This window comes from Leuciscus leuciscus (assembly GCF_965113295.1).
Source record: "Leuciscus leuciscus genome assembly, chromosome: 18".
In the NCBI taxonomy this organism is placed as follows: Eukaryota; Metazoa; Chordata; class Actinopteri; order Cypriniformes; family Leuciscidae; genus Leuciscus; species Leuciscus leuciscus.
This window is the reverse complement of record NC_138742.1, coordinates 23970959-23986019: the sequence shown is the minus strand read 5'-3', so window position 1 is coordinate 23986019 and position 15061 is coordinate 23970959. Positions and strand designations below refer to the sequence as shown.

The 15061-nt window shown below is 34.8% G+C and overlaps 2 protein-coding genes across 12 annotated transcripts in view; one reads left to right on the top strand and one right to left on the bottom strand.

Moving 5' to 3' along the window:
• LOC309480489 (uncharacterized protein) overlaps positions 1 to 15061 on the top strand; it is a 516287-nt gene that overhangs the window by 274068 nt on the left and 227158 nt on the right. Inside the window, exons 17-20 of the mRNA XM_082144982.1 lie at positions 6789 to 6941; positions 7125 to 7277; positions 9645 to 9800; positions 9984 to 10136. Of these exons, the coding sequence (XP_082001108.1) occupies positions 6789 to 6941; positions 7125 to 7277; positions 9645 to 9800; positions 9984 to 10136 (615 nt within the window). The remainder of the gene's footprint in view (positions 1 to 6788; positions 6942 to 7124; positions 7278 to 9644; positions 9801 to 9983; positions 10137 to 15061) is intronic.
• The window catches only part of LOC309480535 (uncharacterized protein), a 318834-nt gene that overhangs the window by 173942 nt on the left and 129831 nt on the right, over positions 1 to 15061 (bottom strand). The gene's annotated exons all lie outside the window — the stretch shown is intronic.

The window sequence follows — 15061 nt, the reverse complement described above, 5'->3', positions numbered from 1 at the left end:
GAGCAGGTGTAGTGCTTGTGGATGGCACGTAGTGTTTGCTTAATGTCTTGCAGCTGAGGAACCTGTTTGACACAGTCTAGAGCAGCTAGCTCTACCACACACCAGATTGAGACAAGGGACGAGCACAAACGCTGAAGTCTGGCGGTCACTCCGTTGTTCACACCCAGCATAACGGCAGCACCATCACACCCAAAGCCAACCAGATGTTTTTTCAGATCCTCCTCACCTACTCCAACCTTCAACAGTCCAGCCAGAATGGCATCCAAAAAACCCTGGCTATGGGCATGGTCCAGGGCAACAATCTGGATTAGCTGGTTCACTGGTTTGCCATTCTGGAGGTAGACGCAATAGATTAGCTCTTGGTCCTTCACTGATAGGTCAACTGAAGAGTCAGACACAATAGAAAAGAACCTGGCTGATCGCAACTCTTCCTGAAGCTCCTCAATGAAAGTCATACCGATGGCTGTGATGACCAGGCGGCATGCCAGGTCATTGCTATATGTATTGCCGAGGTCCAGGCCGTTGGTGTGATGAAGAGCCACCAGCTTGGGGAACATGGTGAAGGCCGCCTCCTCTTTGGCAATGAAGTAGGCTATGTTGAAGAGTTTCACCATCTTTTCCTGTATTGCTGCATCCATTCTGTCAAAAAGTGCCACCAGTGCTCCTCTTTCTGGGTGAGCTCTTGCTTGTAGGGCATCATCAGCTAATTTGTGTGCAATCGTGGCTGCATGCTCTTTGATGCTCCTCACTCTGACTTTTTGTCCAGTTACCCCATGGAACAGGGCGTTCCCCATGGCCTGAGCTGGGCAGCTCCTGCATGTTTTGCAGTACATCAGTTGTGCAGGTTCATCATATTCAATGAACGAGTAGCACTTTTTCCATTCAGGAAGAAATTATTTTCTGTTTTGTTGTATAGCCAGAGCTTCCTTGTTTCTGTAAAGAAGAAGAAAATTCATTGATTTGCCTCAGCCCCCCCACTCCGATTTTTAAGTTTGAACATGTAATACAGATACAGATTTAACTACTGTGACTTAAAAAATATCTTAAAATTAAATAAAACCACTTTTCCTAAAGTAGAACAGTCTTCTTTTCAATGAATGATATATGCATTCTTTATAACTACTTGCATACATCATTCTTTATTCTTTCAAGCAGCAGACATATTTATTTGTATGAATTAAATATAATGAATCCTTATTAAAGCTATTAACAAGCAGTGAATGCTTTTCTCTTTTTCTTTTGTTGCTTGATCAATATTAAGGACACAGACTGCATTAGATCTATTACCCACTGTCACTTTAAGACATCGGATCATGTCCAATGACATGCGGATCCAATTGCACTGATGCACATCTGATACACTCAAAACTGTTTAAGATATAATCAACATAGTTTACGTGAATACTCTCCAAATCGGACATTTCGACATAATGTTGTGTGTATTTGTCCATTCAGACACGAAAGAGAGCTCAATTCAGTACTTGCGCGCTGTATAGGTGTCTATGTTCATGGCTGCACGCTTCGGGTTGGGTGTGTGCGCACAGAAAACCGTACCGAATAGAGCTCTTTTTTTTGCGTCGTCACTCTTATTCAGATCTATATGTCTGCTCTACTCATTCTCCCAGACGTTTACATTTTTTAACGTTTTATGAGACATGCAGCGCATGTCAACCCGTGTGCCGCTGGGTAGATCAGCACGTTAGAGTACAAATGTGCGCATCTACCACAAACGCAGGACATCAGTTCTGACTGGATCGCTTCCCAAATCGTCACTATCTAACATTTTTGTCTAGTTTTTATTCGTTGGCGAAAATGTCAATAGATTTTCGTCATAGTTTTTGTCATTCAAAACTAGCTTTTATTTAGTTATCGTCTCGTTTTCGTTTCATCTGTGAAAAAATGTCGTTACATGTTCGTTACTACGAAATTAACACTGCACCAATAACAGGAACTGGCCCCAGAAAACGTGAAAGTCTAAATTAGACTGACTTAGAAAAAAGACAACAAATAAATTGAAATCTAAATGTATGCTTTAGCTAATATACACACACATAGCCGGGGTAGCGCCCGTTAGCTAGCTAACGTTAGTAGGTTAGTAGCAAGCAGTTAGACTGTTTCAATCCAATGACTAATAAAAATAAAATAATCAATTTAAATTGTATTCACATCAAACTCGAGGATTGTAGGCCTACTCGGGTTCGATGGAGGAGATGCAGGGCCGTCTTGGTGCTCAATCTGTTTGACCTCGTCCTCACCGTTGTTTAACCAGCGCAACATATTTGCGATGTCATTAAGCCATGTGATAGATGTACCGCGAAACAAGTCTCCGGGTGAGTAGTCGGCCAGTGATAGTAACTATAGTAACAGCATGAGAAGACGCGCTCCATTGTAGTCAGCGCTTGGTCGGTTAATTTTGCCATTTTCTAAGTAAGTTACCCTAATAGGCTAGTAATAAATGAACACACATACAAAAATGTCTTTAGTCCTGTAGGCATCCTGGAGAATATTTCTGTTCATCCTAAACACATTTTCTATCGTCCCCAGGACGATAGGACGCCGTTAGTCTCGAGCCCTGGTTTGGCCGTGGTGAGGAAACGAATGTATGGCGAGAAAATGAAACAGGAAGTGTGTTATAACTTCTGAATACATTAACTGATCTTGATGACACTTCGGCAGTGTGTTCGTTGTATGAGGCCGATCACATGGATGTGGCTATTGTGAGTCAAAGTTATAGCGCCACCAACTGGCAGCAGGAAGTGTGTCACTTTCAAAATGCTTTGAAATCACCCTCTTATTTTTACCCGATTTGCTTCAAACTTTATGTGTATAATGTAAACACACAGCAGATGTAGACCTGTGAAAGGATTATTGATATCTTAGATACTGTTGCCGTGGCAACGCATCAAACTTTAATATTCTTTTCGGATGCTTTTGAGACTCTTAGCATGCTAGAAATTGGATGAAACTCGACATACACATCACATTTATTAGCCAGTAGACATGTGAAAAGTTTCGGAAACGGGCGTGGTGAGGGGCTCAGTAGCGCCACCTTTAGTCAAAAATGGGGGCTTAGTTTTACCTAGAATCACAAAACTTGGTACGTATATTGGTCTCATCAAGCCGGACAACTTTCTAATTTACAGTCATTAGCGTCGACCAAAAGGAAGTCAGATATTTTGGTTTGAATGTGGATTTTCTCCCTCTCTCTCTTTCTCTCTCTCTCTCTCTCTGTCTCTGCATCTCTCTGTGTGTGGGGGGTGGAGGGATTTGTCTTTTGAGTGAGATTTGTTTTTAATTCTTGTTTTTCAAGGTTTCGGGGGCTTTTGGGGCCCTTAACGTGCTCGAACTCTTGAAACTTTGCACACAGGTCAGAACCCGTGGGCATCAGGGCCGGGCTGAAGCTGATACCCAGGCGTGGCAGGGAGGCTCAACAGCGCCCCCTTGAACGGGGTCTGAAAACTTGGTCCATATATCAAACACGCTTGCATGAATTAATATGAAACTCGGTACACATATAGATCTCATCGGGCCGAACAACTTTCCCTCTGACAAGTTTTACGCCAGCCCAACATGAAGTCGGCTATTATAAGTTGTTTGGAAATGCTTGCTGTGGAATTTGAAATACTTCCCCAAGAGAATTCATCCGATCCCCACCAAACTCGGTGTGCATGAAGTCAAGACATTGAGGATGATAAATTGCGGACCGATTTTTGATATCTCGAACGGTTTGGCCGTGGCGAGGAACAAATTTATGGCGAGAAAAGAGAAACACGAAGTGGTATAACTTCTGCATACATTAACTGATCTTGATGAAACTTCAGCAGTGTGTTCGTGGTAAGAGGCCGATGAGATGGATGCAACTATTGTGAGTCAAAGTTATAGTGCCACCAACTGGCAGCAGGAAGTGTGTCACTTTCAAAATGCTTTTGACAAAAGTGGGGGGTTAGTTTTACCTACAGTTACAAAAATCAGTACGTATGTTGGTCTCATCGAGCTGGACAACTTTCTAATTTACAGTCATTAGCTCCAACCAACAGTACCCACTCCGTTGAAGCAACCCATATTAACCTCATTACACAACGTCATCACACACAACGCGCTCTCCTTACCGTCTCAAATGTCCACATTCGATTCCCCATCCGGCAACACAACAGTTAACAACAAAGGCAGTGGCTCAGTGGCTCAGCAGCTTCAGCGGTCTTTATGAATGGCATAACATGTCAACACTCCACTCCAACGCAGGCAGCAGCGGCGCATCAATGACGTAACGGCCCCTGAAAGTGACGCACACCTACAACTGGCACCCTACGCTCTTATATACCCACGGTCACAGCCCATTGGCCAAACCTCAAATTACAATAGTAGGAGGGGAAAATAGCCCATCCTGCCACATCAACATCACACGCTGTGCTCAGATTTTTCTCTTAAACTAGAGACTACTGTGGTCTGATATTTGTCTCTTCCAAAGTTTCAGACAAGATCTTAGCAACATCACACATTGTGCTCAGATTTTTCTTCTTGCCTAGAGGCTCTGGTGGTCTCATATTTCGTGAGCTTAGAATTATAAGGTTCTATCTCCGTTTAGGGTAGTTCTGAGATATTGAGCATCAAAGTTTTTACATCCCAGCTGGCAAAACTGTTATGTAGTATAATCTACTATTATAGCTCAACAAGACCATCACCCTACAGGTACTTTGAGGATAGAATATCAAAATCCTGGCACATTTGGAAATGGGACTTTTTAAGATGGCCCAAATGGAGATAGAACCTTATAATTCTGAGAGCTCTGATTCTGTTTGGAATTATAAGGTTCTATCTCCACTTTTACAAATAAAACCCCACATTTCAAAGAATAAATGTATATAACCATTGATTTTAATCAATTTATATATTTATAATACAAGCACACAGCTTGATTGGATTTTTGATTTTGATTGGATATTGAATCTACTGGAGATAGAACCTTATAATCCCAACTCGGTTTATGTTTTTGTGAGATGGAACCTTTTTATTTGATTAATTATTAATAACTACTAACAAAACATTTTTTTTTTAACAAAAATAACACCACACAGGCATTAATAAACACCTAATGGGTCAGATTATGTCAAACTCAATTTCGACCAAAAGTGGAGATAGAACCTTATAATTCTAAGCTCACGATTTGTCTCCTCTAAAGTTTAGAAGAGATCTTAACAACTTTTTATTTATACCATGGTCTCCCCTAATGATGCTCTTCTCTAATGGAATTATATTATATTATATTATATTATATTATATTATATTATACGTGGCTGTTGAATGCTTGAATCTGATTGGTTGACAAAGATTCTAAGGTGTGCAGTTATTTTCAGGGAAACGCACGGCTAAAGTAGTTCCAGGCAGGTCTACAACTTCCAAAAATCTTTTTTTCTACAGTAAAAAAGACATTCACCATTCAGTGATATGGCTTCTTTGTCATGTGTCTGTATAGCAGTAAAGCCAGGAGTGTGTATTATATTATATTATATTATATTATATATAGTGCTGTCAATCGATAAATATATATTTATATATCTTTATTTATTTTTATATTGTAATAATTTCACATTTAATCTCCAAATTAATGTAGAAACAACATAAAGATAGTATTTAAACTTTTGTTTAATGGCATCTTTTTATAAAAAAATATATAAATTTTAGCCATTAATTATAGGCATTCAGCATTACAGTATAATTGAAATCTATCAATTTTAATATTTATTAGACTTTAAAAATATAACAACTTTTAATTTAAGTGAACTTAAAACAATATTCACATAAACCCATTATAATGAATGTCACATTTACCAGCCCTTCAATATAGCAGAGCTCAGTTTTTTATATTGGCCCAGTCAGACCAGTTTAAATTTGTACTTGCCCTGCTAAACTGCACAACAAGTTATTGTTTTCATTGTTTTTGACCCATGTAAACTTTTAAACAGTGCTTTAAGATTTTCAGGTAGGTCTAACAGGTAGAATATACAGAAATTGAATAAAGTTATCAAACACTATTCAGTCAAGAACAGTGAAAGATTTTCTCTCTTTTGTTCTTTAACTAACATTAATGACAGACATTAAGCAGCAGGTTTGTTAGGCTGCTGTCACTTTAAGTACTGCCAGTACCGCACTCCGTTCTCTTTTGTGTCTTATCGTGCTGAAATGTTTTAAAAGCATTTGCATGAATGAGAGAATGATCATATTGTAAAGCTTGGATCATATTGTAAAAAATGGATGCTACGTTAATTGCGTTAAATATTTTTAACGATTAAAATGAAAATATTAAATGCATACTTTAACGTGTTAATTTTGACAGCCCTAATTATATTATACAATACAATATAATTGTATTTGTATAGCACGTTTAAAAACAACTGTTGTTGACCAAAGTGCTTTACAAAAGCCAAGGAAAAAAACAATAAAATAGAAAACACATAAAACAGTAAAGCAAAGTAAAGAACCATCAAAATGGAAAACCTATGAACTAAGGTTAAAAAATATATTATATTATATTATATTATATTATATTATATTATATTATATTATATTATATTATATTATATTATATTATATTATTATATTATGGGGCAGCTGAATGCTTGAATCTGATTGGTTGACAAAGATTCTAAGGTGTGCAGTTATTTTCAGAGAAACGCACGGCTAAAGTAGTTCCAGGCAGATCTACAACTTCCAAAAATCTTTTTTTCTACAGTAAAAAAGACATTCACCATTCAGTGATATGGCTTCTTTGTCATGTGTCTGTATAGCAGTAAAGCCAGGAGTGTGTCCAAGCACAAAATATGAAGCAGCAAAGTGTGCCCAGATACGTCCCATGTCATGTGCCGATGACAGTGACTGTTCCAACGATCTGAAATGCTGCAGCAATGGATGTGGATTTCGCATGTGTATGGCTCCAGTTACAGGTATTTTAATTTTATATTATGTGCGGTCAATCGATAAAAAATATAAACTAATTAATTGCACCTGACATTCAAGTACTTTTATTTATTGTAATTTCACATTTAATCTCCAAATAATGTGAAAACAGTGAAAAATTTATTCAACATTCAGTGATTTGGCTTCTCTGTCATGTGTCTGTATAACAGTTAAGCCAGGAGTGTGTCCAAGAACAAACTTTGAAGAAATAAAGTGTATCATGAAGGGTAAAGAGTTGTGTGCCGATGACAGTGAGTGTCCCAAAAAGGAGAAATGCTGCAGCACTGCATGCGGTGGACGTCAGTGTACGGCTCCAGTTACAGGTATTATATTATATTATATTATATTATATTATATTATATTATATTATATTATATTATATTATATTATATTATATTATAATATATAGTGCTGTCAATCGATTAAAAAAATAACGAATTAATCACACATTTTTCTGTAATTAATCGCGATTAATCACACCTAACATTCAAGTACTTTATGTATTTTTATACTGTAATCATTTCACACTTAATCTCCAAATTAATGTAGAAACAACATAAAGACAGTAGCCAATGTTTGAAACATTTGTTTAATGGCATCTTTTTATTAAAATAAGCCAACCCATTTGTGGCCAAATTTTTCTGAATGGTTTCATGCATATAATCGTGTTAATAGTGTCCTATGTGAACATGTTCTGCATTTATTTTCCCAAGGTTTTTTTTTTTCTTTCTTGAAAATCATATTTGAATGTGCGGCAACTATAGTTGCCGGTGGGCAAATATGTTGTATGCACCCCCTCAATGTAAAATATGAATAGGAGGAGAACATTTGGCATTTATCTCAAAATAACGGCTTTCAACAGATCAATCTTTATTCATAAACACATTTATTATGTATAAAAGTCGAAGAACATTTGATGTAAACCCAAAAAACTGCATCTAGCTTATAATCTCTTGAATATGAAAACACAACAAACAACAAATCCATTTGCCTTAACCATTGTGCGCTGTTCATGGTCTTTTTGAACACACATTTCTAACTTTCATTCTTGGGGATAACATGGATAATTTGACATGGTTTAGTGTAAGATTTTTGCCCATCTTTTGGAAAATGCCGTTTTAAAAGTAACAAATTATCACTTTAACCAGTAGATGGCTGCAGAACTATTTGCTATTTGACTAACTGAAAGACATCTTTTCACAAGTTTTTCCAGTTGTATTCATATCTACATATTATGAAATCACAATTATAATAATAAAAGTTACTTTTTGTCAAAGTTTAGGCACTTTTTGTACTGAAAAAAAAAATTCTGTTATATTATGATTAGAATCAAATGAATTTCATCAATGGACAAAATTCATCCTCAAAATCAGAAACAACACAGAACACACATAGACAGAAATTAATTGGCACACTTTAAATTTGTAGAATTATATAAAAAACAGATGTTTGAAAAAAATGATAAACTCTAAAAACTTCAACTTTTCACTTTGTAACATCCTGATTAGGTTTGATTCTAATCATAATGTAACATTATTGAAAAACTAATTATTATTTTTTCAGTACAAAAACTGCTAAACTTCGACAAAAAGTTACTTTTATTGTTATAATTGTGATTTCATTATATGTAGATATGAATCTACCTGGAAAAACTTTATTTCTTTTCTACAATAACCTTGATTTTATTAACCTATTAACACAGTATACCCCATTTTCCCATGATATATGTACTTACAAGGCATTTGCCCACCGGCAACTATAGTTGCCGCTTGGACTTTTGACTAAGTATACAAAAAACTACAGATCTCTTGTAAGATTTGTTTTGTTTGGATGATTCTAGAGACCTTCATGATTATGTAGATATATATATGTAAACAAAAATTACTTATTAGTAACATGAAAATGACCTTTCTTTTGGAGGTTTTGCCTTCGCCATGCTTCCTAGAATTAGGGCTCGGAAGTTGACAGCCTCATGTGACAGGGAGGAAGTGAATACCTTTTTTTTTTCTTGAAATCCTTTATGTGGTTGTTTGCTTGCATGTCATTGAGAAATAAAACATGGACAACATCTAGAAAAATACTTACAAAAGGAAAATGACAACTATGCATTGCGGCAACTATAGTTGCCGGTGGGCTTTTTAGCCATTAATTATAGGCATTCAGCATTACAGTATAATTGAAATCTATTAAATTTAAAGTAGTTCCAGGCAGGTCTTGACCACATTATAGACATGTCCATATCATTTCACCAAATAATTTCAGTTATTTTAAAGGTCCTTACAGCAACAACAGCAAAAGCACCAAAACCCACGACGAATAAAACATGACATTTTAAAGTAGAAAGACTGAAATAGTTCTGAAATAGTTAACTTTGACAACACTAATTATATTATATTATATTATATTATATTATATTATATTATATTATATTATATTATATTATATTATATTATATTATATTATATTATATTATATTATATTATTATATTATTATATTATTATATTATGGGGCAGTTGAATGCTTGAATCTGATTGGTTGACAAAGATTCTAAGGTGTGCAGTTATTTTCAGAGAAACGCACGGCTAAAGTAGTTCCAGGCAGATCTACAACTTCCAAAAATCTTTTTTTCTACAGTAAAAAAGACATTCACCATTCAGTGATATGGCTTCTTTGTCATGTGTCTGTATAGCAGTAAAGCCAGGAGTGTGTCCAAGCACAAAATATGAAGCAGCAATGTGTCCCCGGATACGTCCCATGTCATGTGCCGATGACAGTGACTGTTCCAACGATCTGAAATGCTGCAGCAATGGATGTGGATTTCGCATGTGTATGGCTCCAGTTACAGGTATTTTTATTTTATATTATGTGCGGTCAATCGATAAAAAATATAAACTAATTAATTGCACCTGACATTCAAGTACTTTTATTTATTGTAATTTCACATTTAATCTCCAAATAATGTGAAAACAGTGAAAAATTAATTAAACATTCAGTGATTTGGCTTCTCTGTCATGTGTCTGTATAACAGTTAAGCCAGGAGTGTGTCCAAGAACAAACTTTGAAGAAATAAAGTGTATCATGAAGGGTAAAGAGTTGTGTGCCGATGACAGTGAGTGTCCCAAAAAGGAGAAATGCTGCAGCACTGCATGCGGTGGACGTCAGTGTACGGCTCCAGTTACAGGTATTATATTATATTATATTATATTATATTATATTATATTATATTATATTATATTATATTATATTATATTATATTATATTATATTATATTATATTATATTATATTATATTATATAGTGCTGTCATTCGATAAATATATATTTATATATCTTTATATATTTTTATATTGTAATAATTTCACATTTAATCTCCAAATTAATGTAGAAACAACATAAAGACAGTATTTAAACTTTTGTTTAATGGCATCTTTTTAAAAAAATGTAAAAAGTGCTTTAAGATTTTCAGGTAGGTCTAACAGGTAGAATATACAGAAATTGAATACAGTTATCAAACACTTCACTGTCTTAACTGCATAAATTATAAATTAAATATAGATTAATCCTTATTAAAGCTACAAAAGTTATTCAGTCAAGAACAGTGAAAGATTTTCTCTCTTTTGTTCTTTAACTAACGTTAATGACAGACATTAAGCAGCAGGTTTGTTAGGCTGCTGTCACTTTAAGTACTGCCAGTACCGCACTGCGTTCTCTTTTGTGTCTTATCGTGCTGAAATGTTTTAAAAGCATTTGCTTGAATGAGAGCGTGATCATGTATTGTAACGTAAGCCAAAGAATGATGGGGAAAAATGAATGCTGCGTTAACTGCGTTAATTGCGTTAAATATGCATTAAACTGAAAATATTAATCGCATGCGTTAGTTTTGACAGCCCTAATTATATTATATTATATTATATTATATTATATTATATTATATTATATTATATTATATTATATTATATTATATTATATTATATTATATTATACTATGGGGCAGTTGAATGCTTGAATCTGATTGGTTGACAAAGATTATAAGGTGTAGATTCTAGGTGTGTTTAGATTCGCACGGCTAGAGTAGTTCCAGGCAGGTCTACAACTTCCAAAAATCTTTTTTTCTACAGTGAAAAATTCATTCAGCATTAAGTGAAGCCAGGAGTGTGTCCTACTACGGGCAGGGGCGCCATTAAGAGTTTTAAGGGGGGCATGCAATAAATAATTTTGGGCCCCTTCTTCCAGTTGAATGCGTTTTCAGGGAAACGCACGGCTAAAGTAGTTCCAGGCAGATCTTGACCACATTATGTACATAACACTTTGCCAAATGATTTCAGTTATTTCAAAGGTCCTTACAACCTACAACATCAAAAGAACCAAAAACTCCAGTGAAAAAAACATTCAGCATTCAGTGATATGGCTTATCTGTCATGTGTCTGTATAACAGTAAAGCCAGGAGTGTGTCCAAGCACAAAATATGAAGCAGTAAAGTGTGCCCAGATACGTCCCAGGTCATGTGCCGATGACAGTGACTGTTCCAACGATCTGAAATGCTGCAGCAATGGATGTGGAATTAACATGTGTATGGCTCCAGTTACAGGTATTTTTATATTATATTATGTGCGGTCAATCGATAAAAAATATGAACTAATTAATTGCACCTGACATTCAAGTACTTTTATATATTGTAATTTCACATTTAATCTCCAAATAATGTAGAAACAACATAAAGACAGTAGCCAATATTTTAAACATTTGTTTAATGGCATCTTTTTTTATAAAAAAAAGCCATTAATTTTAGCCATTAATTATAGGCATTCAGCATTACAGTATAATTGAAATCTATCAAATTTAAAGTAGTACCAGGCAGGGTAACACGTTATAATAACATTCAGTTGTAAGTCATTTATAAGTGGTTAGTTAATGATGAACTAATCATTTACAAAACTTTCATAAATGATCAGCAAGTGATTTACTAACATTTTATGTATGTTTTGTAGATTCAATTATAAGTCATTTACATTTGATTAGTTAATGATTAACTAATCATTTACAAAACATGAATATGCGTTTCATAAATGTTTAATAAATTATGTAATTTTTTTGTATGTATGTATCAATTAGAGCAGTGGTTCTCAACTCCAGTCCTCGGGACCCGCTGCTCTGCACATTTTGTATGTCTCCCTTATTTAACACACCTGAACCAGATCATCAGCTTGTCAGGAGAGACTCCATGAACTGATTTGAGTGTGTCAGATAAGAGAGACATACAAAATGTGCAGAGCAGCGGGTCCCGAGGACTGGAGTTGAGAACCACTGAATTAGAGGGTGCAGAAAGTGTTGTAAGTGCCTTGTATACACGTACAGATAATTTGTAACAGGTAAGTAACAGTGTTCAACACAATGATGTGTAAGTGCATGAATAAATCATTTACAACACTTTCTGCATCACCTAATCTAAAGGTGTAAACTATTCATCAATTGTAAATGTTACACATCATTTGTAGATTACCACTTCAAGAATCAATAAGGCATAAGATCAACGAATCGGATCTACGAATGATGTGTAACACATTTACAAGTGATGAATAGTTTACACTTTAGATTAGGGGATGCAGAAAGTGTTGTAAATGATTTATTCATGCATTTACACATCATTTATAACAGGTGTTGGACACTGTAGTGTGTACTGCAGTGTAAGTGCTGACTGGTGAGGGTATAGACAGCTGTCTTCTCTGAAACACATGGAGTCTTTAACCACTGTGCACCTGATGTGAGCAAAACAAAATGTAAAAATGTATTAAACATTTATGAAACGCATGGTCATGTTTTGTAAATTATTAGTCAATCATTAACTAATCAAATGTAAATTACTTATAACTGAATCTACAAAACATGCATAAAATAATGAACATATCACTTATTAATCATTTATGAACGCATAGTCATGTTTTGTAAATACTTAGTTAATCATTTACTAATCACTTGTAAATGACTTGTAACGGAATTTACAAAACATACATAAAATGTTAGTATATCACTTTTTTTTTTTTTTTTCTACATTGAAAAATTAATTCAGCATTCAGTAATAGGCTTCTCTGTCATGTGTCTGTATAGCAGTAAAGCCAGGAGTGTGTCCAATAACAAAATATGAAGTAGCAAAGTGTAAGAAGAAGGGTGAAGAGTTGTGTGCCGATGACAGTGAGTGTCCCAACAAGGAGAAATGCTGCCGCACTATGTGTAATGGACTTGACTGTATGGCTCCAGTTACAGGTATTATATTATATTATATTATATTATATTATATTATATTATATTATATTATATTATATTATATTATATTATATTATATTATATTATATTATATTATATTATATTATATTATATTAAACAACATAAAGACAGTAGCCATTTTTTTTTATTTTGTTTAATGACATCTTTTTATTTAAAAAAATGTTTAATTTTAACCATTAATTATAGGCATTCAGCATTAGAGTATAATTGAAATCTATCAAATTTAACATTTATTAGGCTTTAAAAATTATAACAACTTTTAAGTTAAGTGAACTTAAAACAATCTTCACATAAACCCATTATAATGAATCTCACATTTACCAGCCCTTCAATATATCAGAGCTCGATTGTTTTATATTGGCCCAGTCAGACCAGTTCAGATTTTTTACTTGCCCTGGTAGACTGCACAAAAGGTTATTGTAACATACATTATATAGTAAATAGATCAATCCTTATTAAAGTTACAAAAGTTATTCAGTCAAGAACAGTGAAAGATTTTCTCTCTTTTGTTCTTTTACATTAAAGTCGACATGAAATCAAAATTGACCCTATTTACTTTGTTAGCGCATATTACCAGTCTTGTGGTGAACAATTAATCCGTGCAAGTTAATACACAGAAAATTGTTTGCTGTGGTAATCTTTAATCAAAGTCTGAAAAGTTACTTCCGGTCTGAAATGGCGTTCCCTTTCTGATGACATAGGCTTGACGGCTTGGGTTGAAAAACGCTTAACCACTCCCCTCAAACCGTAGTCTGCTATGAGCAGAGATCGAGAGGAGGAGCGCTAAAGAAAAACTCTGCCCTCTGTTCAATATTCCGTTTCACTTGGAAATACGTCACAACACTGGAGAAAAGTCATTTGCAACTTCCGGTTCACGTGGACTTTAATGCATCACAGCAGCAGGTTTGTTAGGCTGCTGTCACTTTTAAGACCTGACGCACATGATGCATCACAACTCTTTACGTTTATTTAAGACTTCACTGAACTCATTTAAGACTGTGTTTGCGAGGGTACTTTACAAAACGGCCATTTTGACTAAATTTTGTGTGTTTTTTGTCGTTCAAGCGCTGTTTGAAGCAGCTTTCTGTGCATGCGTTAACGCGTTAACTTTGACAACACTTATTATATTATATTATATTATATTATATTATATTATATTATATTATATTATATTATATTATATTATATTATTACGGGGCTGTTGAATGATTGAATCTGATTGGTTGACGAAGATTCAAAGGTGTGTAATTATTTTCAGGGCTAATGTAGTTCCAGGCAGGTCTTGACCGCATTACGTACATGTCTATATCACTTTGCCAAATCATTTCAGTTATTTCAAAGGTCCTTACAGCAACAACAGCAAAATAACTAAAACCCACGACGAATAAAACATGACATTTTAAAGTAGAAAGACTGAAATAGTTATTTCTTGTAAAACTTATTCCAACAACATATAGGCACAACTTTTTTTTTACAGTGAAAAAAATCATCCAGCATTCAGTGATATGGCTTCTCTGTCATGTGTCTGTATAACAGTAAAGCCAGGAGTGTGTCCAAGCACAAAATATGAAGCAGGAAAGTGTGCCCTGATAAGTTTCGTGTCGTGTGCCAATGACAGTGACTGTTCCACCAATCTGAAATGCTGCAGCAATGGATGTGGACGTCAGTGTTTGGCTCCAGTTAAAGGTATATTATATTATTAGTTTATGTTATATTGTCTATCAAATGTACCTGAATTCAGCCTATAGCACTGTTTCAGGCACAGGGTGGTTTTACAAAATTAATAAAGGTGATGAATAATACATAGAACGTAATTCACTCTGTA